This window comes from Terrapene carolina, unplaced genomic scaffold (genome assembly GCF_002925995.2).
Source record: "Terrapene carolina triunguis isolate 2854851 unplaced genomic scaffold, T_m_triunguis-2.0 Scaffold85, whole genome shotgun sequence".
Taxonomy (NCBI): Eukaryota; Metazoa; Chordata; order Testudines; family Emydidae; genus Terrapene; species Terrapene triunguis.
Genome location: NW_020664436.1, coordinates 38,858,622 through 38,884,166, shown reverse-complemented (window position 1 = coordinate 38,884,166; position 25,545 = coordinate 38,858,622). Strand labels below are relative to the sequence as shown.

Below are 25,545 nucleotides of genomic sequence, written 5' to 3'. Positions count from 1 at the left end.
GTGGGGCTAGATTGCTACACAGCAGCAACCCCTTGCCTTTTGGGCAGTAGATAGCATATTATGATTGGTATCCGTCGTTGTCATATTGCAGTGGGTATCAGATGGTGCAATAGACCTGAAGGCTAACTGCCAAGCGCCCAGTATTTGCTGCCAAGCACCCAGAAAATGCCAAGGGCTATCAGTCATGCTGCACCGTCGTCTTAAGATGTAAAAAATAGATTTATTCTCCATTCATTTGCTTCCCCCCTCCCTCCTGCTAAACCCAGGCTTTTGAGTTCAATCTTTGGGGGGGGGCATTCTGTGTGACAGTTGTTTGTGTTTCTCCCTGATGCAAACCCACCTTTCTTGATTTTAATTCCCTGTACCTGTACGCGGTGTCACTCGCCCCTCCCTCCCTCTCTCCCTCCCTCCCTTCTTCCCCTGGTCCGTCAGATACTACTTTCGCGCTTTTTTTCAGACCAGACGCCATAGCCAGCACTGGGATCATGGAGCCCGCTCAGATCACCGCGGCAATTCTGAGCACTATGAACACCACGCGCATTGTCCTGGAAAACATGCAGAGCCTCCTGGACATGCCAAAGCCAAACCAGGACCAGCTGAGGAGGAGGCGATTGCAGCGCGGCGACGATAGTGATGAGGAAATTGACATGGACCTCTCACAAGGCACAGGCCCCAGCAATGTGGAAATCTTGGTGTTACTGGGGCAGGTTCATGCCGTGGACCGCCGATTCTGGGCCCGGGAAACAAGCACAGAGTGGTGGGACCGCATCGTGTTGCAGGTCTGGGACGATGCCCAGTGGCTGCGAAACTTTCGCATGCGTAAGGGCACTTTCATGGAACTTTGTGACTTGCTTTCCCCTGCCCTGAAGCGCCAGAATACCAGGATGAGAGCAGCCCTCACAGTGGAGAAGCGAGTGGCGATAGCCCTGTGGAAGCTTGCAACGCCAGACAGCTACCGGTCAGTCGGGAATCAATTTGGAGTGGGCAAATCTACTGTGGGGGCTGCTGTGATCCAAGTTGCCAGGGCAATGAGAGACCTGGTGATATCAAGGGTAGTGACTCTGGGAAACGTGCAGACCATAGTGGATGGCTTTGCTGCAATGGGATTCCCAAACTGTGGTGGGGCCATAGACGGAACCCATATCCCTATCTTGGCACCGGCGCACCAAGCCGCTGACTACATAAACCGCAAGGGGTACTTTTCAATGCTGCTGCAAGCCCTGGTGGATCACAAGGGACGTTTCACCGACATCAACGTGGGCTGGCCGGGAAGGGTACATGATGCTCGCGTCTTCAGGCAGTCTCTTCTGTTTCGAAAGCTGGAGGAAGGGACTTTCTTCCCGGACCAGAAAATAACCATTGGGGATGTTGAAATGCCTATCGTGATCCTTGGGGACCCAGCCTACCCCTTAATGCCATGGCTCATGAAGCCGTACACAGGCAGCCTGGACAGTAGTCAGGACCTGTTCAACTACAGGCTGAGCAAGTGCCGAATGGTGGTGGAATGTGCATTTGGCCGTTTAAAAGCGCGCTGGTGCAGCTTACTGACTCGCTCAGACCTTAGCGAAAAGAATCTCCCCATTGTTATTGCTGCTTGCTGTGCGCTCCACAATATATGTGAAAGTAAGGGGGAGACATTTATGGCAGGGTGGGAGGTTGAGGCAAATCGCCTGGCCGCTGATTACGCGCAGCCAGACACCAGGGCGGTTAGAGGAGCACAGCAGGGCGCGGTGCGCATCAGAGAAGCGTTGAAAACCAGTTTTGTGACTGGCCAGGCTACGGAGTGAAACTTCTGTTTGTTGCTCCTTGATGAACCCTCTGCCCCTCCCCCACCACCCTGTTAACTCTACTTCCCTGCAAACCAACCACCCCACCCTCCCCTACTACCCTCCCCCCTTCGAGCACCACTTGCAGAGGCAATAAAGTCATTGTTGCTTCACATTCATGCATTCTTTATTAATTCAGCACACAACTAGGGGGATAATTGGAAAGGTAGCCCGGGATGGGTGGGGGAGGAGGGAAGGAAAAGGACACACTCCAATTTAAAACTTTAAAACTTATTGCTATGGAAATCATCTAGGGTGGAGTGAGTGGGTGGCCGAAGGCCCCCCCACCGTGTTCTTGGGCGTCTGGGTGAGGAGGCAATGGGACTTGGGGAGGAGGGCTGCTGGTTACAGAGGGGCTGTAGCGGCGTTCTCTGCTCCTGCTGCCTTTCCTGCAGCTCAACCATACGCAGGAGCATATCACTTTGATGCTCCAGCAGCCGGAGCATCGACTCTTGCTTTCTGATTACAAGTTGACGCCACCTCTCCTCTTCAGCCCGCGTTTCAGCACGCAACTTCTCCTCTTCAGCCCGCGATTCAGCACGCCACCTCTCCTCTCGCTCATATTGGGCTTTTTTAAAATCAGTCATTGACTGCCTCCACGCATTCAGCTGTGCTCTGTCAGCGTGGGAGGCAGTCTGAAGTTCAGTAAACATTTCGTCACGCGTCCTTCGCTTCCTTCTTCGAATATTCACTAGCCTCTGCGAAGGAGTAAGATTTGCAGCTGGTGGAGAAGGGAGAGGTTGTTAAAAAAGATACATTTTAGAGAACAATGGGTAGACTCTTTCACGTTAGATTTTGCTGTTCACAACATCACACAGCACATGTGCTTTCGTTACAAGGTCGCATTTTTCCTCTTATATTGAGAGTCTCCTGGTTTGGTGTGAGAGATCACTCACGCAGTGCCAGGACACAGATTTCAGCTTGCAGGCAGCCATGGTAAGACATATAGTCTTTGGGCTTTTTTAACCTTCTTAACATGTGGGGATGGTTTCAAACAGTTCTGCCCTCATTTCCCATACCAAGCACCCGTGCCATTTAAAATGGGTTTGCAATGTAAAAGGAGGGGCTGCGATTTCAGGTTTAACATGCAGCACAAACCCAACTAACTCCCCTCCCCCTCACACCCAATTCTCTGGGATGGTCACTTCACCCCTCCCCCCCACCGCGTGGTTAACAGCGGGGAATATTTCTGTTCAGCAGACCAGGAAGGGGCACCTCTGAATGTCCCCTTAATAAAATTGCCCCATTTTAACCAGGTGACCGTGAATGATATCACTCTCCTGAGGATAACAAAGAGCGATAAGGAATGGATGTTGTCTGCATGCCAGCAAACACCGGGACCATACGCTGCCATGCTTTGTTATGCAATGATTCCAGACTACGTGCTACTGGCCTGCCGTGGTAAAGAGTCCTACCATGGCGGACGGGATAAGGCAGCCCTCCCCAGAAACCTTTTGCAAAGGCTTTGGGAGTACATGAAGGAGAGCTTTCTGGAGATGTCCCTGGAGGATTTCCGCTCCATCCCCATACACGTTAACAGACTTTTCCAGTAGCTGTACTGGCCGCGATTGCCAGGGCAAATTAATCATTAATCATTAAACACGCTTGTTTTTAAACCATGTGTAATTTTTGCAAAGGTACACTCACCAGAGGTCCCCTGTGTGCCCTCAGGGTCTTGGGTCAGTTCGGGGGTTACTGTTTCCAGGTCCAGGGTGACAAACATATCCTGGCTGTTGGGGTAACTGGTTTCTCCGCTTCCTTGCTGCTGTGAGCTATCTATGTTCTCTCCATCCTCATCTTCCTCGTCCGCCGAACCCGCTTCCCCGTTTGCAGAGAGGGACTCATAGAACACGCTTGGGCTAGTGGTGGCTGCACGCCCTAGAATGGCATGCAGCTCCGCGTAGTAGCGGCATGTTTGCGGCTCTGCCCCGGACCTTCCGTTTGCATCTCTGACTTTGTGGTAGGCTTGCCTTAGCTCCTTAATTTTCACGCGGCACTGCCGCGCGTCCCTGTTATGGCCTCTGTCCTTCATGGCCTTGGAGATCTTTTCTAATGTTTTGCCGTTTCTTTTACTGTTTCGGAGTTCGGCGAGCACTGCTTCATCTCCCCAGATGGCGATCAGATCCTGTACCTCCCGTTCGGTCCAGGCTGGAGCTCTTCTGCGATCCTGGGACTGGGACTGGGACTCCATCATGGTTACCTGTGCTGATGGGCTCTGCATGGTCACCTGTGCTCTCCACGCTGAGCAAACAGGAAATGAAATTCAAACATTCGCGGGGCTTTTCCTGTCTACCTGGCCAGTGCATCTGAGATGAGAGTGCTGTCCAGAGCGGTCACAATGAAGCACTGTGGGATAGCTCCCGGAGGCCAGTAATGTCGAATTCCGTCCACACTAACCCAATTCCGACCCCCTAAGGCCGATTTTATCGCTAATCCCCTTGTCGAGGTGGTGTTAGGAAACCGGTTTAAAGGGCCCTTTAAGTCGACAGAAAGGGCTTCGTAGTGTAAACGTGTCCAGGCTTAAGTTGATTTAACGCGGCTAAAGTCGACCTAACCTCGTAGTGTAGACCAGGCCTAAGACTAAAAGCAACTGAACAACTATAATTACTGGTTAATTATGAACTAAACTGCAAAAGTAATAAGCTATCAACTATAATAGAAAGGCTGGCAGTATCTCAGACAGTCAGGGTTCCATCTCTAAGCCATGAGGAAGCGAGAGGAACTAAATGGTAGCTGGCAAGCCGCACTCTTATATGATCTCGCTACAGAGCATGAGGACTGAAAGAGTGCATGAGTGCCCTACGGGTACTGTTGGCCAAAAAGACTCCGACTTCTGGCTCATGAGACACATGCACACTGTCACTGGAATGTGCATAAGGACAAACACTCAAAGGAAAGCTGACATTTCCTGACTGGTTAAGCCTGTGTCTAGTTTATTGCCTTTTCTAAAGCTTTGAAATTACTATTTTCAATCACCTTCTGCCAATGATAACACTAGCAGAAAAAGATAGGTCTTTTGTTTATTCTGACAGTGAACATCATTATTTCCTCTTCTTTAATCACTCAAGGCTTATCTAAAAATTCAGGACAGACACTGAAATGGAAACTCTTGAGTAACTGCTGTCCGGAACTGCTGTACTAAATCAGTGTTGCAAATATTTCAATTTAACTTTGCAGTGCTGTTAAACTCAGGCCTCAGATAAATTCATCCAAATCAGGAACAGGCAGTTTTCTCAAATTATTTCAGATTTATTTTTACGCCTGCTCTTGACAGAGATAAATAACCTAACTCCAAAAGCTTTGGAGTACATTCAAACAATCTGATTTTAAGGCCCAAGCCCCAATCCTGTGCAATCATGCATATGCCTAACTTTATAAATATGAGTAGTTCCACTGTCTTCGTGGGTTTTCTCATGCACAAAGATAAGCAAGTAAGTCTTCACAGAATTGTAGCCTTAAATTTTTAAATTATCTCAAGCTTTTTAGTTAGTAACTTTTGACTGACTGGAGATTTTAAATATGCATTGGATACTGAAAGTATTTTCAGCATATTTTTTATCTATTTTTTATCTATTGTGAGTGTTTCAGTGATGTTCATCCTGAGTTAGAATCAAATAAGTAAACTAGAGATAAAGCGATTCCATATCTCATTAACAATCCATGGAGATATCCATTCCCCTTTTTACTTTTATTCATAACTTTGTATAAACCTAAACTCTATAAGTTTAAAGATACATTCATTCACTTATGATTTCATAACTAAAAATAAACCTAACCTTACATTGATCAACTGTTACATTACACAAAGCAAACAAAAAACCTTACATTTCATGGAGATTTATTAAGGTCTCAGATACCACTCATATTCAATCCTCACTTACCAAGGTGATAGACCTGTTATAGATTAGACACACTTGATAAAATAAGATTAGATTAAACCACACTAAAATAAGATTAGATTAGACAAACAGAGTAGATTACATTTCAGTGGGAGCTTGTGTTCAAAATAACAGTTGCCAACATTTAAAGAAAAATCCTTGGACCAGTCTGCAAATGGTACACCTGACAGAAGGACAGAACAGATTTGATGTTCAACGGGCATGGCAGAAGGTGGCTTGCTGGGTTAGGGGAGCAGAAAGGATTCAGTAAATTAGGGAGGCAGGAAGGGGGATGCAGATCTGCCCAGCTACAGTAGTATTGTAGGAAAAGGTTCACTAAACTACAGGCTAAGAGCTGAAGGATCTAATTCTTGCTTTTCTACTGAAGCTTTTAATATTTCCATTCACTTCACACCCTTTATTGACTAAGGCTGCATAACCAGACTAAGGAAAGGCAACTATCATTTACCCATTTTACAGACAAGGAAACTGAGAGGTTGCACACAGTCACTGCAGGTAGAGCTGGGAACCTATGTCTCATCCACTTTGCTACACTGACTTTCAGAAGAAATAGGTCAAATAGCTTGTGTAACCCATGCTAATACTCTTAGTGACTATTTGCCCCTCCCTGGTGGCTAGACCATATGTAGAGGTTTATGAGTCTGGTACTGCCTACAGACTAATAGAATGATCCTGTAGTTCAAGGCCTGTGCTCAGATATCCCAGAGTTCAAACTCAGCAGAAGACCCAAGCAGGGAATATATTACACTTAGCGATACTGTCTGCAACCATGAAACTATACTCTATTCTCAGAGTCAGGAAATGAACCCCAGAATCCTGATACCCAACTTTCTAGTGCTGTTTCACAAATGTAATCCAGTGGTTATACTCTGGACAATCTTCACAGATGTTAACAGCATGCTTTCCTTGACCAGTTACTCCTATAGCTGAAGAACAACAACATATATGTTAGCACTGGTCCCTGGACAATCTCATTTGTGCTCCCATCTACTTTTCTTACTCTAATGTCCTGACCACACACCAAGTGGCAGGACCTGCTGCCTTCATCTGAGGGTGAGGATCCTTCATGGATCACTGTATATTCCACTGTGGTTCTACAACCTACCAAAGACATTAGTTGTTGGCTCCTTCATGGTGTTGTGAGCATGGGCATATTGCTGGCACAGTTCAGATTCCTCTGACACTTACAACTTCTGAAATGAGATGGAGACCCTGGCATGTACCTATGTCCAGTGTGCCAGGCTACATCCTTCATCCAGCTTGATTACAACCTACTCCTTAGCTTTAGGCTGCATTTCTCCACGCACCTTCTTATTTTTTGTTTCCCACAGCCCCACTATATCCAGAGACCTTCTTGTAAACTGCCACCTGGCATTGCCCAAAATTGTCATTCACAAGTGCAGGAGGAGGAATCTTGACCACAGAGAAGCTCTCTGTGACCATTTTCCTTGGCCTCACACATGCACCCAGGCACAGTTCCTCTCAGCAGCATCTAAATGACTCCCTCAGTATGGAACGGTGGGCACTGCCTGCGTTTCTCTGCTCAGTGTCCCCTCTGGCACTCTTTTACTGAATTTTTGGCCTTAATTCTGGTTTGAGTTTTGCCCCATAATTAGTTGATGCCAGGTCCTTTATTTGGTCCCTCTCCTTCACTGAGGGAAACATGGGTGTCTGTGTGGGAAGGCCCCTTTGGATAAATACACAGAATAAAAAACTGTGACCCTTCACAGTAAGGGACAGGATGAAATAAAAATCTGCTTGTCCTATCACCCCTATACTGTTTTTGCCAGTCATAGCAACATCTCTGTCTTCCTCCTCTCCAACTGAGCTTTTATTCCCCTATTGCCCTACTGTCTCCCACCCCACCCACAGACTCTCATTCACACAATCCTTCAGCTCACTGCTACTCACACCCTCATCCACCCATTTCCTTCATTCTCCTCTATTCATACCTATTATCCCAAACCCATTCACTCACATTCAACCCTGCCAACCTAACTTCCAACTCAAAATCCCACCCCCCAACAGCTCCTGTTGGCTCCCTCCAAGCCAACCAGCTCCTTCACAGAAACCCCTTCACACACAAACCACTCCCTTGGCCTAACACCCCTTCCTACACAATCTCCAGAGCTCTGAAATCACACTCCAGTTCTAAAATGACACTTCTTTTCCCCTCATCCAACATCTTCAGAACACCTTCCACTCCACACTCAAAAAACTCCTCCTCATGCTCTTAGCCCTTCCCTGCTAAACTCAACCCACCCATCCCAAGAGAAAAATGTCTACCCAGCCTCAGAATCTTCCCCTCCCCTCCTATCTGAAACCCCAGGCACAGAAATACCCCCTTACCTCAGAAACTCCATCAATCCCACTTAATGCTGGAGCTCAGAAACTCCCCCTGACTCAAAGCTGGGCCTGTAGAAACTGGAGCAGGAAGCATGTGCAGAGAGTCCCCTTACCTAGCCTGTGAAGTTCTAAGATAAAGTAGCCATGCTGAGGCTCTGTACCTGCAGCCTATCTGCTATAGAGACTTCAGGTGGAGTTGGAACAGTTCCAGCCCTACCAGGTGACCCTCAATAGCAGCCCAATGCAGTGCAGCCAGTGGAACCTTAAGGGGAGCCCCTAGTGCAAGCAGGTGGTTCTGCACACTACAGTAGAGCAGCCACTCTGTAGCTACTACAGCGTCTACAGACAGCTAGGACATTAGTAGTGGAGCTTAGCACCACCAACCCCTCAGGACTAGCCATCCCTGCTACATTTATAATGTATTATGCTTCAAATGATGTGATCCCCAGTCAAATAATATTCTCAAAAATTAGAAGTTTTGTCTGAGTAAAGATGAAAGGCACTATCCCCCAGCTTCATTAAACAGTCCAGAGAGAACTGAAACTTAAAGAGGAAGAACTAGGACACAAAGTACCCTAAGCCTGCAACAGAGACACAATGAGCCACTATGCTCCCCATTCTTGCAAGCCCTTGGACCCACCTCTGCACCTACTCTGCATGACTGAGGCCCTGCCTGTTTTCAAAGGTAGAACCAGAGGTGGGTAAGAGAGCAGCCACTCTCCGTATCTTGCTCTCCTTGGGATTCCATTACTTTCGATGTGGAAAATGCACTAGGATTAATGCTGCTAAAATCAAACTTCTGCAGTGACTGGTTTGTGATTTCAACAACACAGACACACAGGGACATTCAACACTTACCCTTTTGGGAAACACACTACCAATGGGGAGAGGAATGAGTACCAATAGAGTGGCATGGTGAGGCAGGCCCTCTGCATAGAGGTTCTATGATGTCTGCAAGAATGACTCCTGAATTCCCCATCATCCTATGCAGTTTGGAAATACGCCACAGAGCTGGCAACCCTTCTCACAAGGGGAAAGAATTTCTCCTGATATCCATGGCTTCAAAGTCACAGATATTTTAACTCATTTTTCTCCTCCCATGGGTTTTTCCATGGGAGAATGACATGGAGCCTTGATTAAAGACTTCAGGTTTTTCTCAAAACATGCATGCATAAATTTGGATTTTAGCTAAATACACACACATAACTTAACTTGTTAAAGCTAATTGTACCCATGGGCCTCCAGACCTCACATCTATGAACTGAAAGAAACTCAGATTTGTCTTTCTTAATTATCTTTCTCTGGAAGCTGTTTGCTCTCTTCTCTTCCACTCTTCATGGTACAAAGGAACAATAGGCCATATCCTGTGGTCCATACTCAATTTTCATTCAGTCCTTTCTCAGGCAAGATTTTCACTGAAACAAGAGATCCACAATCCAATGGTTGGAAGTTAAAGCTAGACAAATTCAAACTGGAAATAAAGTATACCGTTTTAACCACTGGAACAATTTACCAAGGGTCGTGGTGTATTCTCCATCACTGACAATTTTTAAATCAAGATTGGATGTTTTTGTAAAAGATACGCTATAGGAATTATTTTGGGGGAGTTCTATGGCCTATGTTCTACAGGAGGTCAAACTAGATGATCACAATGGTCTCTTCTGGCTTTGGAATCTATGAAAGGGACTGAGTAAAAACTATGCAAGAAGCTCAAGATTGGGCCCAACATTCAAAACAAAATGTATTTTTTAAAACTGTTCGAGCACAATCTGTTAGTGGGCACATTTTCTAGCAAATCCAGAATTCCTCAGAGACAGGGTATGAAAATCTTATATGCCAGGCACTTATACTTCATTACTTGGGTGGGTGTCATAAGAAAACAGGGGCAGAAGGGTAAGAATTATATGACTAAAGAATGAAATCTAGGTCCTTTGAGAATTTTCCTAGTTCACTCAGATTCATGGCAATCACCAGGTGTCTACTGACTGACCAATCTTCCCCGAGCCTGAGAATAATTGCTTTGCCCTGAATATGTATCCAACATGAGAGGTAGAACAAGTTCTTTACTATAATAGAAGAAAGGAGCAGCAAAGGAGAAATCTGATAAAAAGAGATTATCCTCACTAAAAACTGAAAATCTTTCCAAGGCCCTCACTCAATTACAGATTTTAATTCTTTTCCAAAAGATGGTATGATAACCATTAAAACAGAGGTCATTGGGAAATCCTAGGAAGTGTGAACATTAAGATCTAAATTCTACACATGGCTTCCAGTAAAGTCAATGGAACACGTGCTCATTAGGGTAGGATAGCAACAGAGAAAATGGGATGGAATATTTACAATAAAGTGCTAACAATGATTTTTTTTCACAAGTTAGTGTTAATTTTGAAATCTGCAAAACAAGGGCCGAACTCAAAGGAGTTCCTCTGGATTGGTAACTGAGGCAGAATTTGGCCCACAAAAAAAAAAATCAGTGTAAGGGCAAGAAAAAATAGGATAAGTAATTAAAATAACTAACTTTAAAAATTAAATTAAAAATGACAGGTAGGGAATTTTGTATCAATGTTTAACGCTTTTGGGTCATTCTCATGCTATGCGTACAACACTTGCAGAGCCTGATTCTCTTCTCAGACCTGTTTTACACAGGTATAACTTCATAGATTCTAAGGCCAGAAGGGACCTCTGTGATTATCTCATCTGACCTCCTGCATAAAATAGGACTTCTCTGAATTAATTCCTTTTTGAATTAGAGCACATCTTTTAGGAAAACATCCAATCTTGATTTAAAAATTACTAGTGATGGAGAATCTACCACAACTCTTGGTTAATTACCCTCACTGATATTTTTTTAATTATTATTATTTCCAGTCTGGATTTGTCTAGCCTCAACTTCCAGCTATAGGATCTTGTTATAACTTTGATATCTTTATCAAATATTTGTTCCTCATGTAGGTACTTACAGCCTGTGATCATATCACCCCTTAACCTTCTTTGTTAAGCTAAATAGACTGAGCTCCCGGAGTCTGTCATTACAAGGCATGTTTTCCAATCCTTATCATTCTCAAGGCCGTTCTCTGAACCCTCTCCAATTTATGAACAGCCTTTTTGAACTGTGGACACCAGAACTGGAAACAACATTCCAGTAGAGGTCACAATAGTGCCAAATACAGAGAAAACATAACCTCTGCACTACCACTGGAGATTTCCCTGTTTATATATCCACGGATCACAGTGATTCTTTTCGCTACAGTGTCACATTAGGAACTCATGTTTAGCTGATTATCCACCATGGCCCCCAAATTTTTTTCAGAGTCACTGCTTCCCAAGATAGAGTCTCCCCCCACCCCATCATATGACCTACATTCTTTGTTCCTAGATGTGTACATTTACATTTGGCTGTATTAAAACACATACTATTTGCTTATGCCCAGCTCACCAACTATATAGACTTCAGTGGATTTAGTCCTAATTTATACTGCTGAGCAAGGAGGAATAGTCTAATAAACTGTAAAGCTATAAATTTAGGACAGTAGAGAGGGCTAGATTCTCAACTGAGGTAAACTGGCATGCCTTCTGGCCCAAAATTCCTAATTCCAATCATGCACTCTGCACCACTGCCCTTATTACTGAACGAGAGAATCACTGAGCAGAGGGTGTCAGCTAGATCAGTACAGAACAAAGTCCTGCTCAATTAATAATGCAGTACTGCTATAGGCCACTTTCCGATTCTGGGCAAAATATAGGTGCAAATACTCTAGAAGGTGAAATGATATAAACATGAAAAATGAGAGAAAACCCATTGTAACATTAAAAAACCTTTAAATGTGTATACCCTATTATTAACTGGTGAATATTCCTGTTTATACCCATGTAGCAGACGGTGATATAAATACTGGCTTCTGGAAGCACACGCATACATACTTGACCAAAATGATGTAAAGACAAGCAATGCTACAGAGACAAATTCTGCTCTCAGATGCACACACACAGGGCTGCTGTTGAAGTTAAATCCAATTTTTACTTCAATGGAAGCATCATGTGCATATCCAAGGGCAGGATCTGGCCACAAGTATCTTCTTTGAGGACACCATATTCTAACTCTCCTCTCCAAGGAGAAATTAAAAAGGAACCAAGTATCAGAGTGGTAGCTGTGTTAATCTGTATCCACAAAAACAATGAGGAGTCCGGTGGCACCTTAAGGACTAAAAGATTTATTTGGGCATAAGCTTTCATGGGTAAAAAACCCACTTCTTCAGCCTCCATGCATCTGAAGAACTGGGTTTTTACCCACGAAAGTTTATGCCCAAATAAATCTGTTAGTCTTTAAGGTGCCACCAGACTCCTCGTTGTTTTTATTAAAAAGGAACTAGCCCTAAGCAACTTTTCTGGATCAGTTAAAAAACCCAGGATACAAGGCAGAAATCAGTTATGGTGAAACTTTGTAGTACACATCCAAAAAAAGGCAGAAGATATCAATCTAATGTATCATGAAAATGCTAAGCAGGCATTTATTGAGAGCAACAGGAGGCAAACCAATTAAACTTACAGCAACACTACAGGACCAGTCACTGAACATAGCAATGGTAAATCACACATCCCTGAACCAGCCTCGCCCCATGCGGCATTCACTCCAAGAGTGGTCAGGAAGTGATACCGCTTCCATGTTTTTAAATTATGGTGGATGCTCCCAGGGATGCTCACAAGTGGAGCAGAAGCAGCACATCACATACTTGGCCTGGCCATACCGCCTTCTGGCAATGCTTTTTGGTGTTTCTCCTGTACATGAATTTTGCATCATTTTCAGTCTTTTTTAAGGTTTTGGGGAGGGAGGAGTTGTCTAAAATCCTTCTCTTCATCCCTCTCTCTCTGTTGTCACCTTCTTCTCCCCTCTCCCTACCAATGAAATATGAAATTTGGGGTGTTGTGTCCCTTTTTTACTGCCACCATATAATTTCGGGGTTTGAAAACTTCTCTCTCTCCTGCTCTCCTTGGCCTTGCATCCACTCCATGAGAATCCAGAGGTTTCAGCTGCTGCAGTACCTCAGCAGAGAAATAAAATAGAGGGGAGAATAAAGTGGAAGTCCTCTAAACCCAGTGCAGCCCTGAAGCACAGCTAACAATTTAGATGAGGGTAGTTTATTTTGTTGAGAAACAGGGACATGTTTCTTTGTTCACCATACAGGGATGTTTTAGTGAACGCTGCCTGCACTTATTGAGGCTCTGGGGATGGGAGGGTTTGGCCCCACCCACATCTAAAGGACCCTCCTCTCAGCTTAAAGGGAGGAACCACTGGACCTAGGCATAAACTCTGCCTGCAGCTGAGGCGGCAGAATGAAACTAGGGTGTTTTTTAGTGGAAGGGATGCTGCCCTCCAATTTACAGGCAAGCTGAAGACCTATTGTTACAGAACTATGGAACGTACCATGATCATGACTATCCAAACAGGCTTCTGGACACACCTGTTTTCAGAAGTACCTGCCTAGGAGACTGGTAATGGAATATGAAGCCTTCCATCTTTGGATCCCAAGTTTGATTCTGAGCCATGCTGATAGTGTCAGAAAGTCATTACCATGTAATGGCTGTTTGGTGAGCAATGTGGAATAAGGTGAAAATATCAGTCCAGTTCTTAGTGCCCATATCATAATAGGTATCTTGTTGCAGGTCTCATAGACTTATAGACTTTAAGGCCAGAAGAGACCATCATGATTATCTAGTCTGACCTCCTGCACACTGCAGGCTACAGAACCTCACCCAGCCACTCCTGTAATAGACCCACAACCTCTGGCTGAGTTACTAAAGTCCTCAAATCAAGCTACAGAGAATCCACCATTTAAACTAGTTTAAACCTGAAAGTGACCTATGCCACATGCTGCAGAGGAAGGTGAAAAACCCCAGGGACTCTGTCAGTCTGACCTGGGGGAAAATTCCTTCCTGACCCCAAATATGGCGATCACTTAGACCCTAAGCATGTTGGAAAAACCCACCAACCAGACACCTGGTAACTCAGAGCCCTACCCATTTAGTGTCCCATCTCCAGCTGCTGGGGATATTTGCTATAGCAGTTACAGAGGAGCCACATGCCATTGTAAGCAGTTTCAACATACCATCCCCTCCATAAACTTATCAAGCTCAGTCTTGAAGCCAGTTAGGTTTTTTGTCCCCACTGCTACCCTTAGAAGGCTGTTCCAGAACTTCACTCCTTTGATGGTTAGAAACCTATGCCTAATTTCAAGCCTAAATTTGTTGATGGCCGGTTTATATCCATTTGTTCTTGTGTCAATACTGGCGCTTAACTTAAATAACTCCTCTCCTTCCCTGATGTTTACCCCTCTGATGTATTTAAAGGAAGCAGTCGTATCTCCCCTCAGCCTTCCTTTAGTTGGGCAAAACAAAGCAAGCTCTTTGAGTCTCCTCTCAAAAGGTCGCAGCAGAGGTCACAAAATGAATTGGTATGGAGGCTGAACTACCATTTCATCCTAAAGCAAGAGCTGTTCTTTCTGGGACAGAGGACATCAGACTGTAGGGCTGCAAGTACAACATCTTTAACTGGTACTAAATTCACTTTAAACAGAAAAATTGATTTCTGCATATATTACTTGTTGAATGCAGATTATCACAAAAGTTAACATTGCTCATACCAAGATCTTTATCATATTTTCATTGTCCAGCACTTTAAAACTTGGCATTTACAGTTTTAGTAGAGCATTCAAATCTCTGTAAAAATATTTCTGTCCTAGAAATCATCTGGAACTTGTTATAAAATGTTTCTAATCAGTTATTAAATGTATTCACATGATGCCAGAATACCTAAAATGATGTGTGATTTCTTAGAAGAAAGGAAATAAAAACATTTTGTTTCACAGCATGATATTGTTGCTATTTTCTTGATAAACCTCATATCAAAATCCTGTTTACCTATGAAGAACAATCAATGTATTTTAAATTTAAGTACTTATTATAGGTCCATTATCAGGAAAGTTCCCTATCTACGACCTCAAAATAATATTGCCTCCTATGAAACCTAGTTAGAACTGGATTGTGCTTTACATGTGAGGGATATAAAAAGACAACTATCGATCAGATGCTAGATCAAGACCTCTGAGAACTATAGTATGTCACAACAAGCAAGACAGGTTTCTCAGGAAAGGAACAGGGTAATACGGAATGAAGCTTGCTTATTGAACAACCATCATTATAAAAAACAATTCTTAGGCAATAAATGTGATGAGTTTTATACTATTTGCACTCCAAATTTATTTACTTTGACATCTAAAAACAATATCCTTTTAAAGGCTAACTTCCCAAGTTTCAGGAAAAGATTATTAACTCAATAGAAGGCAAAATATAACATGAAATAACAAAAGGCCAGTTTCTGAAAATGAAAAGGCTAAAAACACTAAAGATGTAATCCAGGCCCCACTGAAGTAAATAGCAAAACTCTCACTGATTTCAGTGGGGCCAGGTTTCACTTTGAATTTCTTTATGAGCTTTATAGCAAGCTATATTCTCTGCCAAAGACTGTAACCTTACAACATCGAGGTAGTTGATTTTAATTAACGGTAAATGTAGTATTTAGCTAGTAGTGAATGCTTTAAGTATATTACATACAAAAATTATGTTAACAATGTTATGTAGGTTTAGAAGTCAAACACTTGAAAGTTAGAAAATGTCAGATTTACAGTTGCCCTTGAAACGTTAATTCTTCCTATTTGTGTGTCCATCCTCTCCACTGAATGAGGCAGGGAAAAAACAGTATGTGATCATGCAATTCAAACCATATCCTAATGCATACAAACAAGAATGCAGAACTAAGATTGAATGGGCCAGGGGTTCTCAACCTTTTTCTTTCTGAGGCCCCCCAAACATGCTATAAAAACTCTACGGCCCACCTGTGCCACAATAACTGCTTTTCTGCATATAAAAGCCAGGGCCGGGGTTAAGGGGTAGCAAGCAGGGCAGCTGCCCAGGGCCCCATGCCACAAGGGGCACCATGAAGCTAAGTTGCTCAGGGCCCCAGGCTTCAGCCCCATGCAGTGGGAATTTGGCTTTCTGCCCTGGGCCCCAGCAAGTCTAACAGTGGTCCTGTTTGGCGGACCCCCTGAAACCTGCTCGTGGCCCCTCAGGGGACCCCGGACTCCTGGTTGAGAACTCTGGCATGGACCATGTGTTTGGGCTGTGATGGTCTAGTGGAATGGGGCCTGGCTGCTCCCCATCCCCTCACTACAGCTGCTCTGGCTGTTCCCAGGATACCATGAGCAGCTTCTATGGTGGAGGCATGACCCCAATACTTTAGAATGGTCAAGATTGGCTATTATTCTGGCAGATGGCCAAAATTTAAAAGTTTATATCTTCACCAAACCTGAATGGAATTTCATGGGGAAAAAGAAAGATGTGTCTCCAGGGCTTTCCCTTGCCAAATGTCAATGGTCTACTGCAAACAACAGAAGTGTGAGAGCAGCTCAAGTAAAGGTCACAAGAATTTTTTACGTGGAAAGTGTTAGACAATCTACATATAGGAGTCTTTACTTTCTTTCCCTATATATCAAGAGTATGGGTGCATTCCAGGGGTTTAGAAATCTCATCAGCAGTTACTACAAAGTATGAAGAAGTTGACGTACACATTTTTTACACTATTCAAAATCATGTTTGTGACTAGTGTGATAACACTTTAACACTCAATAGAATAGTCAGCATATTCCTTCTGTTTTTCAGAATCTAAACTCCGTAAACTAATCCTGTTAAGGGACAGACAAACACTTATGGGCCTGTAGAAATTAGGGATGTAAAATATTAAAATATTAATGGTTAAACAGATAACCGATAAGTATTAGTCTTGCTGTTAATATATTGCAGTTAACGTTTAAAACAGATTGGTAAATCAAGTGCCTCTCGGCTCCCCCTGCTTCCAGCAGCTCCTTCTCCTCTGCTGGTACCTGGGGGAGGCGGCGGTGGTCGCTGCAGGGACATGTGCCAGGCAGGATGTCCCTGCCCTTATAGAGTCTGCTACTGGGCCCCCATGTCCCTGCCAACTTCCACCCACTTGGCGGCGACCACCCGAGTTCTGCAACATGCTTCCCCCCTCCCCCCCCCGCCGCCGCCTCTCCCATGCACCCATCCCACTCCCCACCTCTGCCCTGGCTCCCGGGACCTCGCAAGCAAACACCACTCATGTGCAAACAGCCTTCTCCGCTTGCAGATGGCTGAACTTGTTAACGATTAAACGGTTAACCAATATAATTTTAATTTAAATGGGTACTTTTAAAAATGGTATTTACATCCCTAATGGAAATGATCAACTGTTAGCAATGAATAATAATTAATAAGTTTGTCTCAAAAATAGAAGAATCCCAAATAAAGAGGTGAGTTTTTCCCCCTCCAGCAAATCTTTATGGCCTGATTCATCTAAGCACTTAAGCTCATGCTGAAGTCCTCCTGAAATCCAATTGAAATAAATGTGACTTCAGCATGTGTTTAAGTGCTCTGCTTAATCAGGGCCTATGCTCTGCTATTACAGGAGGGTTGGGGAGATGAAGCTCATTCCTACTCCAAATCCTGAGCACTCAGAACCAGGATGGTTTAAAAATGCCCTTGCTCTTGCAGCTGAATTCTGCAAAACCAAGTCAATTCATTTCATATGGGGGTATTTCTTATTTTTTCCTCTATAATGCAAGTAAGCTTTGTTGATCCATTAAAGTAACGCAGTAGGTCATATCAGATGGATGCATTTGATTATCTAGAATATATAGAATTGAATATACCCTTCAGCCTGGACATTTTTGAGAATGTATTAACCAGTGCATTCTATAGAGTAAAACATCTCTCCAGGTTTTTAGATACATGACATAGAAAATATGACCTTCAAAATGCACTGCCTGTATTTAAATATTGTAATTTACCGATTTAATTGATAATCACAGGTAGAGCTGTGTCCTGGAGCAGGGTCCTAGAGCCCAGGCTCCAGCCCGAGCCAGGAAGTCTATTCAGCAATGAAACAGCCCTGCAGCCTGAGTCTGAGTCTGCTGGCACGGGCCAGCCGCAGATTTTTCTTTGCTGTGTAGACATACCCTATGAGACTGAGCACCTAAGGAGCAGCTGGGTCAAGCTTTATCCTACTATACTTTGAGTGATAGTATCAACACTGCTCAGCTTGCATAATGTCCTGTTTTGTACAAGGCAGTCACACATTACTTCCTACTGACTGTAGTAGCAGCTGCTGTGCTACCCTTTTTTCCCAGGCAAGGGGTTTTGGCAGGAGCGCCGCCAGCTTTTTTGCCACCCTAGGCGGCGGAAGGTCCCACCCCCGAAATGCCGCACCCGACAGAGGCGGCGGAAGGTCCCACCTCCGAAATACCGACGACGACCGGGACGGCCGAAGATCCAGCCGCCGCGGTCGCCGCCCCCCAAATGTTAGTGCCCTAGGCGACCGCCTAGGTCGCCTAATGGGTTGCGCCAGCCCTGGGTTTTGGCCAGTGAAGCTGAGCAGTTGTGATTCTACTGGCCATACCACAGCCCCCAAAACCATTGTCATCTTGCAACAGATTAAACCTCTATAACATACAAGTAATGTGGATCCCGTTTTGAGGGGTCTCTGCAACCTACTTCTATCCCGATCAGCAGAACTGCAGAGGTTCCATTGCCTTACACCCTCCAGTGCCTAGTTATCTGCAGAGCAGGATTTGAGTTAAAAAAAAGATCTTTCCAAGATGTTTATTACCTTGGCCAAATGAGTGTTGATCCATTTTGTGAAAGTCCTCTTTTGTACTGCCTCTTGCTCATCTGGAAAAAAAATGGAACCCATGTGATTAGACATTGCTAAAGCTCACCAGGGAGTTACATGATGTGGGGAACAATATTCATTACATATCATGCAACAGCTCCACAAATGTCACCTTTTCTTGTAAATCTGTTAATTTTGCCTGTAATTCCCCAGTAACAAAAAATTGTATATTCTCCCAGTAATGTCCTGACAGTTGTTTATTAGCAGTGCTTCACAACAATGTTTAAGTATTATACTTTCTTTGTGTTTTGAGAGATAGTACAAATGGAAGTGCCTAAGTTAGACTCCTACATCTGTGTTTAGGCACTGAAAAAAGTGGCCTGATTTTTCAAGATGCTGAACACTCACAACCTCCACTGCATTCTGCATCTCTAAATATCAGGCCACTTTTATTTAGGTGACCAATTATGGATTTAGAAGCCTAACTTTTTGGGACACTGCCAATATCTGACCAGTTTACAATGCACCCTAGCAAGCAGGAGCTGCTGGCATATCCAGTTTCTACAGCACTCTTGCTCCTTGCACTGGCTTAAGGGGCATGTCTGGCATTAAAATGAGCTCTGCCAACTCTCAGCTGGTCCCTTGCAGGTTGCTGATAGCTGATACAGGTGAAAACAGTTTCTGAACTAACTGTTCTAACCTATGCTGGGGTTACAGCTGTAAAAAGCAGAGACTCAAAGAGTCATAACTGGCTCCCTGAAGGTCCACCCCTTCTCTTGTGGTGAGTGAATTTTGACACAGGAAATAATTTTACACCACTGGGGTCAAATGCATAAAGTTATTTTTTTTAAAGAACTACCTGTTTCACCAATAATGTGGTTTTTTTATCACCACTGAATAGTTTTGAACATTGCTCTTCTCCTACACTACAGAAAATCCAATGCTAGCTGAAGTTCTTTCTTTCTTTCAATAAGGATGCACTGTGGTTCAATAGATGACACACACAGCCATGAAACCTGGATTCTATTCCTGCCTCTGCTACTGACTTGTGGTGTCACCTTGATAAAGTCATGTGAGCTCTCTTGATCTGTAAAAATGGTAGGAAATAATGTTTAATCATCTTTCTAATGTACTTTGAGATTGAGAGATGAAAAGTGTTAAATAACATTATTAATAAAATGCCCCCTCATTTCCATTTTCATTGTGGTCATACTACCAAGTACTCTGACAATACTATCACTACCCCTACCTTCCCACTACCACTGCCTTTCTAACTCTGGAATGTGTTACAGCAATGTTATAAAGTAGAAACTTATAACTTTACATACAATGTTGATACACATATTTTATCAGGACAATAATGATGAACAGATTATGAGTTTTCAAATGATACACCACAAGGCATACTTTGTACAAAATTTAGCATAATCTTGTCAAAGTGGTGAGTAATAGTATAGACTGTCACAGTATGAAGGGGTTTTTTTTACAAATAGCAGGGCAGATATTTTAAATGGTTAGCATATACACAAGGAAGGACAGTAAAAGAGGGGAAAATACATTGATGAAATGGCATTACATATACTAGTGAGATGAGTTCACCATGAATAAAAGTGGTGAACTTTTTATAATTATAGTATTTATCCTCTACTGTACATTTCAGGAGCTATGAACTGGACCGGCGGAAATAATTTGAAACTTGCAAATTACTTTTGCAGTCTTAATTTTGTTAATCTTCGCTATGGATGGTGAGTCTGATCCAGTTTTCCCTTGTTAAGTTCATTCAGCTTTTAGAGACTCTATTGGTTCCACTGGTATTTCCTTTTATATAGGTATAAGGAATATCATCCAAACTGGTAGGGGATCTCTCAAAATTGAATGAATTTTTGAAGTGCAACAACTGCAGCTGCCCTGACACAGAGTTGCAGTTATAAAGTTATATATAATTTGTAAATCTGTACATTTTAGAAAAAGGAATATTGTCGTGCAATAGTAAAATTGTTACCATAAAATACTTCAAATCTAACTGACCATAACACATATAAAAATGATCCTAGATGAAAACAAAATAAATAGTTTTTAGTTACGTGTGCAACAAGACTATATTCAGGAGTGTTTCTTTTGGTAACCAATGCAAATAGGGTATTTCACGTGTGATGTACAGTAAGTCACAAAGGCCAAATTTGGAATCGATGAGCATTTGCTCATGTAAGTAGCCTCATTAATTTTAGTGGAACTACTTGCAGAGAAAAGTACACTTCAACCTGATTAGGAATTGGGACTGAGACACAGAGGCTATGTCTATACAAGGATAAAAACCCCATGACTGACCCAGGTCAGCTTACTCGGGATCGTGGGTCTTGGGCTGTGTAGATGTGCAGGCTCAGGCTGGAGCCTGAGCTCTGGGCTGGAGGGTGCAGGATCCCAGAGCTCGGACTCCAGCCCAACCATCAGCACAGAGATTTTTAGCTGCACAGCCCAAGCCCAGCAAGCCCAAGCCAGCTGTGGCCCGCCCAAGAGTCTTTTAATCCCTGATTGCTATTTCATTTACACCCCTGTTTATTAGGAGTAACTCCATTTAAATCAATAGTATGTCAGACCAGAGATGAGAATTGGGCAATTCGAATTCAACTTTCAGATCAAAGAAATAAAACAAAAGGGAAAAATAATCAATTCTGGCCTGCTCATGAAATCTTGGAAAACTCCCTAGGCAGAACATCCACAGGGTTTATTGACTGCCCTTCTGACAACATACTGAAAATCAGGTGAAAATCAGGCTAAACTCCTAGCTACTAGTAGCTGACCTATGGTAGGCATAGTCAGTTCAGATCAGCAGATAAGAGAAATATTCTTTAATGTGACCAATCCCAAAGCAAAATCTGTTGATTCATATACCTTACAATCTGTAAAATAACTATTTTCAATAGTTTCCTACTTTTTAGTACGTATTCTTTAAAAGTGTAAAATAAATAGACTGAATTACACCATTTAGAGATCCAAGATACAAGTAAAATAGAAAAGTACTTTGATTTTTACAAATACCATGGGAATTAGCATGTACTTTTTACAATTTCCATGGAGAGGAGGGCAGTTCTTTCCATTGTTAAGATAATTTGAATTCTCCTTAGATTTCACATTTCTCCAAGATCACAAGACACAAACACTTTACAATTTTTACACCCTGTATGCCATTGCTTACCCCACTTGCAAGGGGTGTCAGTGCTTCAAATTGCACCACTTACCCAGCTGGTATGGAAAGAATCCGGTCACCAAATTTAACGACGTAACCTTTTTGCCACTAGCATCTTTGTAACGAGCCATTGCTGCTGTTGCTGCTGCTGCTACTTTTGCGTCTTATATAGTAAGCCTCGGTTATTTAGACTTGAGCTAAGAGGTAATTTTTCAGGAAAGATCATATTATTTCCTTTACCAAAAATGCATGCCTCTTGCATAAATCCCTCTACCGTTTCCCATTTAAAGTGGGATCACATTAATGCAGGTTTTTTATAGCATCTTTCACATATTTTTTCATACTACCCGACAAAGCCAGCTGTGTTCTGAGTAACAACCCTGCTGGTCTCACTGCCATCATTCCTCCTAACTGTTTTCCCGAGGAAAGATTTTATTTTGTAAGCCCCAGCCAATCGGCTAGTGGAAATCTGTGATGTCAAGAGCCTGAATAATTTATCCAGGGATTGGGACAACCCAAGTGTAATGCTGAGAACCTAAAGCAGCAGGCTGTGTGGCTGTAAAAAGCAATTCAATCTTCTGACCAGAACTTTGATAGTAATATAATGTACAGTAAGCATAAAAACACTGAATAAAATATTCTGTTATTGCTTGACATGCAAATATGTATGTAGCTTTTAAAAACAACCACTTGGATTCATCTTATCACACTGTATGTTCAGACATGGATGTCCTTCAGCTTGTATCTGAAGTACTGAACTGGAAGAGATAATCAGTAATGAATCTGAAGAGACATATAGGCCAGTTAGCTTTTAATAATGTATTAGAACTATTTTATAGTGAATATGAAATATATCTAGTGAAGCACAGAATTTTGTAGTGTATTTGAGGAAGCATTCTACATGCTGAAAAATGTGAAAATATGCAGTATTTCCTAGTTCATAAAGCAAAAAATCTGAGGTGTGTAGGTTTGAAATAGACTTTATTTTGCTGTACTAAAATAAATATACACCTCTACCCCGATATAACGTTGTCCTCGGGAGCCAAAAAATCTTACCGTGTTTTCGATATTATGTGGTAGGTGAAACCACATAATATCGAACTTGCTTTGATCCGCTGGAGTGTGCAGCCCCGCCCCCCCGGAGCACTGATTTACCGCGTTATATCCGAATTCGTGTTATATCGGGTCGCGTTATATCGGGGTAGAGGTGTAGTTATGACCAATAAGATCTGGAGCACATGTAAATGTGATGCACATTCTGTTTATTCTAGCAATAGAATAGCATATAATTTTGAAGAGGATAAAATTTGTCCACTTTGTCTGTGCTGTTTTATGTAATGTATCTTACATGTACAGGCTTTTAAAATTCACTTTAATAAATTATATTTGGAGTTTCAAATTCTGTCTGCAGTTATGCCTGATAAGCCCCATGAATTTATGCAGATGTGACTAAAGAAAGAATTTAGGCCTGGAATTTTTTATAGAATGCCTTTCCTTTATTTGACTTGAAGTGTTTACATATTTTTACAAGTCTTTTTTTCCCTAATGCATCACTAACAAATGACTTTTTCAGGTAGCTCAAAAGCAACAGTAACTGGCTATTTTTGTTTATAATAACTATGGATAAGACGCTATGAAAGATGAACAAAAATAATTTTCTATTTTTAGACATTTGCAAATATGTTGCAGAAATCTTCAAGAGCAACATGTATATTTTAATGATCAATGGACAAAGCCATTCAGTTATCAATTATTATTATTTTATTTTAAGCAGCATGGCCCCTACTTTACACTTCTCATGCAGGCAAAACTCCCTTTAGTCTTGAACATGGAGTGTAGACTTTGGCTAACTGAATAGCACTATGAGACATTTAGCAGATAATGGAGAGATTTTCAAAGGCCCAAATGTCACATAGGTGCCTAATTCCCATTGAAAATTAATGACAGCTAGGGCCTAACTGTCAGTTGTTCCTTAAAAAATTTCCCCCCATGTGGAATGTTGTCACAGGATAATGTCCAGCTAAGCAGCCAGCAAAGCAAAACCTATATCTATACTTTTAAGGTTGGCAGCACTGATCATACCACATTTTCCACACAATGTTTCTGCTAAAGTTTATGGGCCAGATCCTTAGCTGGTGCAAAGCTGCACAGCTCCATTGAACTATGTGTACTATTAAATTATAGAGCTGGGCCACTAAAATATATCTTTTGATAGTTTCTTAGGCTACCATACAGATTGTTTGCTCTGATGAAACAAAAAAGAGTATTCCAGATGCTTACTTTTCCCCATAAAACCTCAATTTTGTTGTAATTTAGTCTTAAAAACTATAAAGAGTTTCTCATTAACCTGCTTTCATTTTCATTTTCCAGGGGGATTTCAGAGCTGCTAGGAATAGTGTCAAGAGAGCCATAACTGCACAGAAGAGTGCCAAATCAGCTACAGCATGTCAAGATATCATCTGGGAACATGTAACCATCGGCATACAGAGATGTGAATGGCACTGCTCAAGGAAAGTTCCTTTGGTCAGTAGTTTGGCACTGGCACTGTAACGTTTTAAGTGAGCAATATTATGTGGCAATTTCCATTTCCATTAATTCAATTTTTAATTTAAAGCAGCTGTACAAAGGCTTGCCAAGTCAAAGCAACAATGTGGACTCTTTACTTATAAAAGGTAGCAATGTTCTAAGCTTACATAGTAGTTATTGCACATCTACTCCTCTGAATACATGAATTACCCCATTCAGACTAACTAGACAAAGGGGAACCAGGATATACTTAACTATATTTTTTGTATTTTTAATTATTTTTTTACAGGCCTTTGCCAGAACTATGCCTCTTTCACAACAAAAAGGAGAATGATAGTGACGCTAAAACCAGTGTATGCTTTGTAACTTGCTAAGCCTACCCTGTCTGCTTCAATCAGGCCAGAAATAAATGATGGGGAATAGGAGGAAGAAAATGAAGGTAAATGAAAAGAGATTCAACACCAACAGCAATACAGAAGCCACTGAAATTCAAGAATGTGCATGCACTGATGTTGGGAGAGGCAATATTTTTGAGATACTCTATGTATTCACGTGGATTTTGCCCGCCCTCCCTTTTTTTTTTTTTTTTTTTTTGTGTGGTAAAGGGAAAAAAACAGGATTTGAATCGGTATGGGCTTGGGCTATATCTGTCTCCACTGAAGACATTTTCTCAGGCCGTAGTGTGCCAATGGAGATGGTAAGACAGCCTCATCACCTGATCAGTTAGTGTCCTGGCTCTGAGAGCTGGTTTGTCTGTTATTTGGAGAGTGCGAAACCTTCTCCAAGTGGTGGACATTGTTGAGGAAACAGAAAAGTAAAAGTACAGTATATCAGCTGTTTATATATGCAGTAGTCGATGGTTGTTGGCTTGATTAGGACAAGGGCAGTTGTGATTATTGCCTGTCTGGAGTTTGCTATAAATATTTTAATTTTTTTCCCATTTCTAAAACAGAAAAGATGCCCATCCAAAGCTCTAGGAGTCCTGCCATCTCTTAAAATCACGTACAAAATTAGTCACTTGTCCAAATCAGCTTTACCCCTTAA

The 25,545-nt window shown here is 42.5% G+C and overlaps 1 protein-coding gene across 1 annotated transcript in view; it reads right to left on the bottom strand.

Moving 5' to 3' along the window:
* Nucleotides 1–22,106, bottom strand: part of LOC112105257 (nesprin-1-like) — a 121,522-nt gene extending 99,416 nt beyond the window's left edge. The window contains exons 1-2 of the mRNA XM_026649535.1: nucleotides 22,028–22,106; nucleotides 18,786–18,847 (exon numbers count right to left, since the gene is read on the bottom strand). Coding sequence (XP_026505320.1) covers nucleotides 18,786–18,847; nucleotides 22,028–22,106 — 141 coding nt within the window. The remainder of the gene's footprint in view (nucleotides 1–18,785; nucleotides 18,848–22,027) is intronic.
* Nucleotides 22,107–25,545: the final 3,439 nt, after the last annotated feature.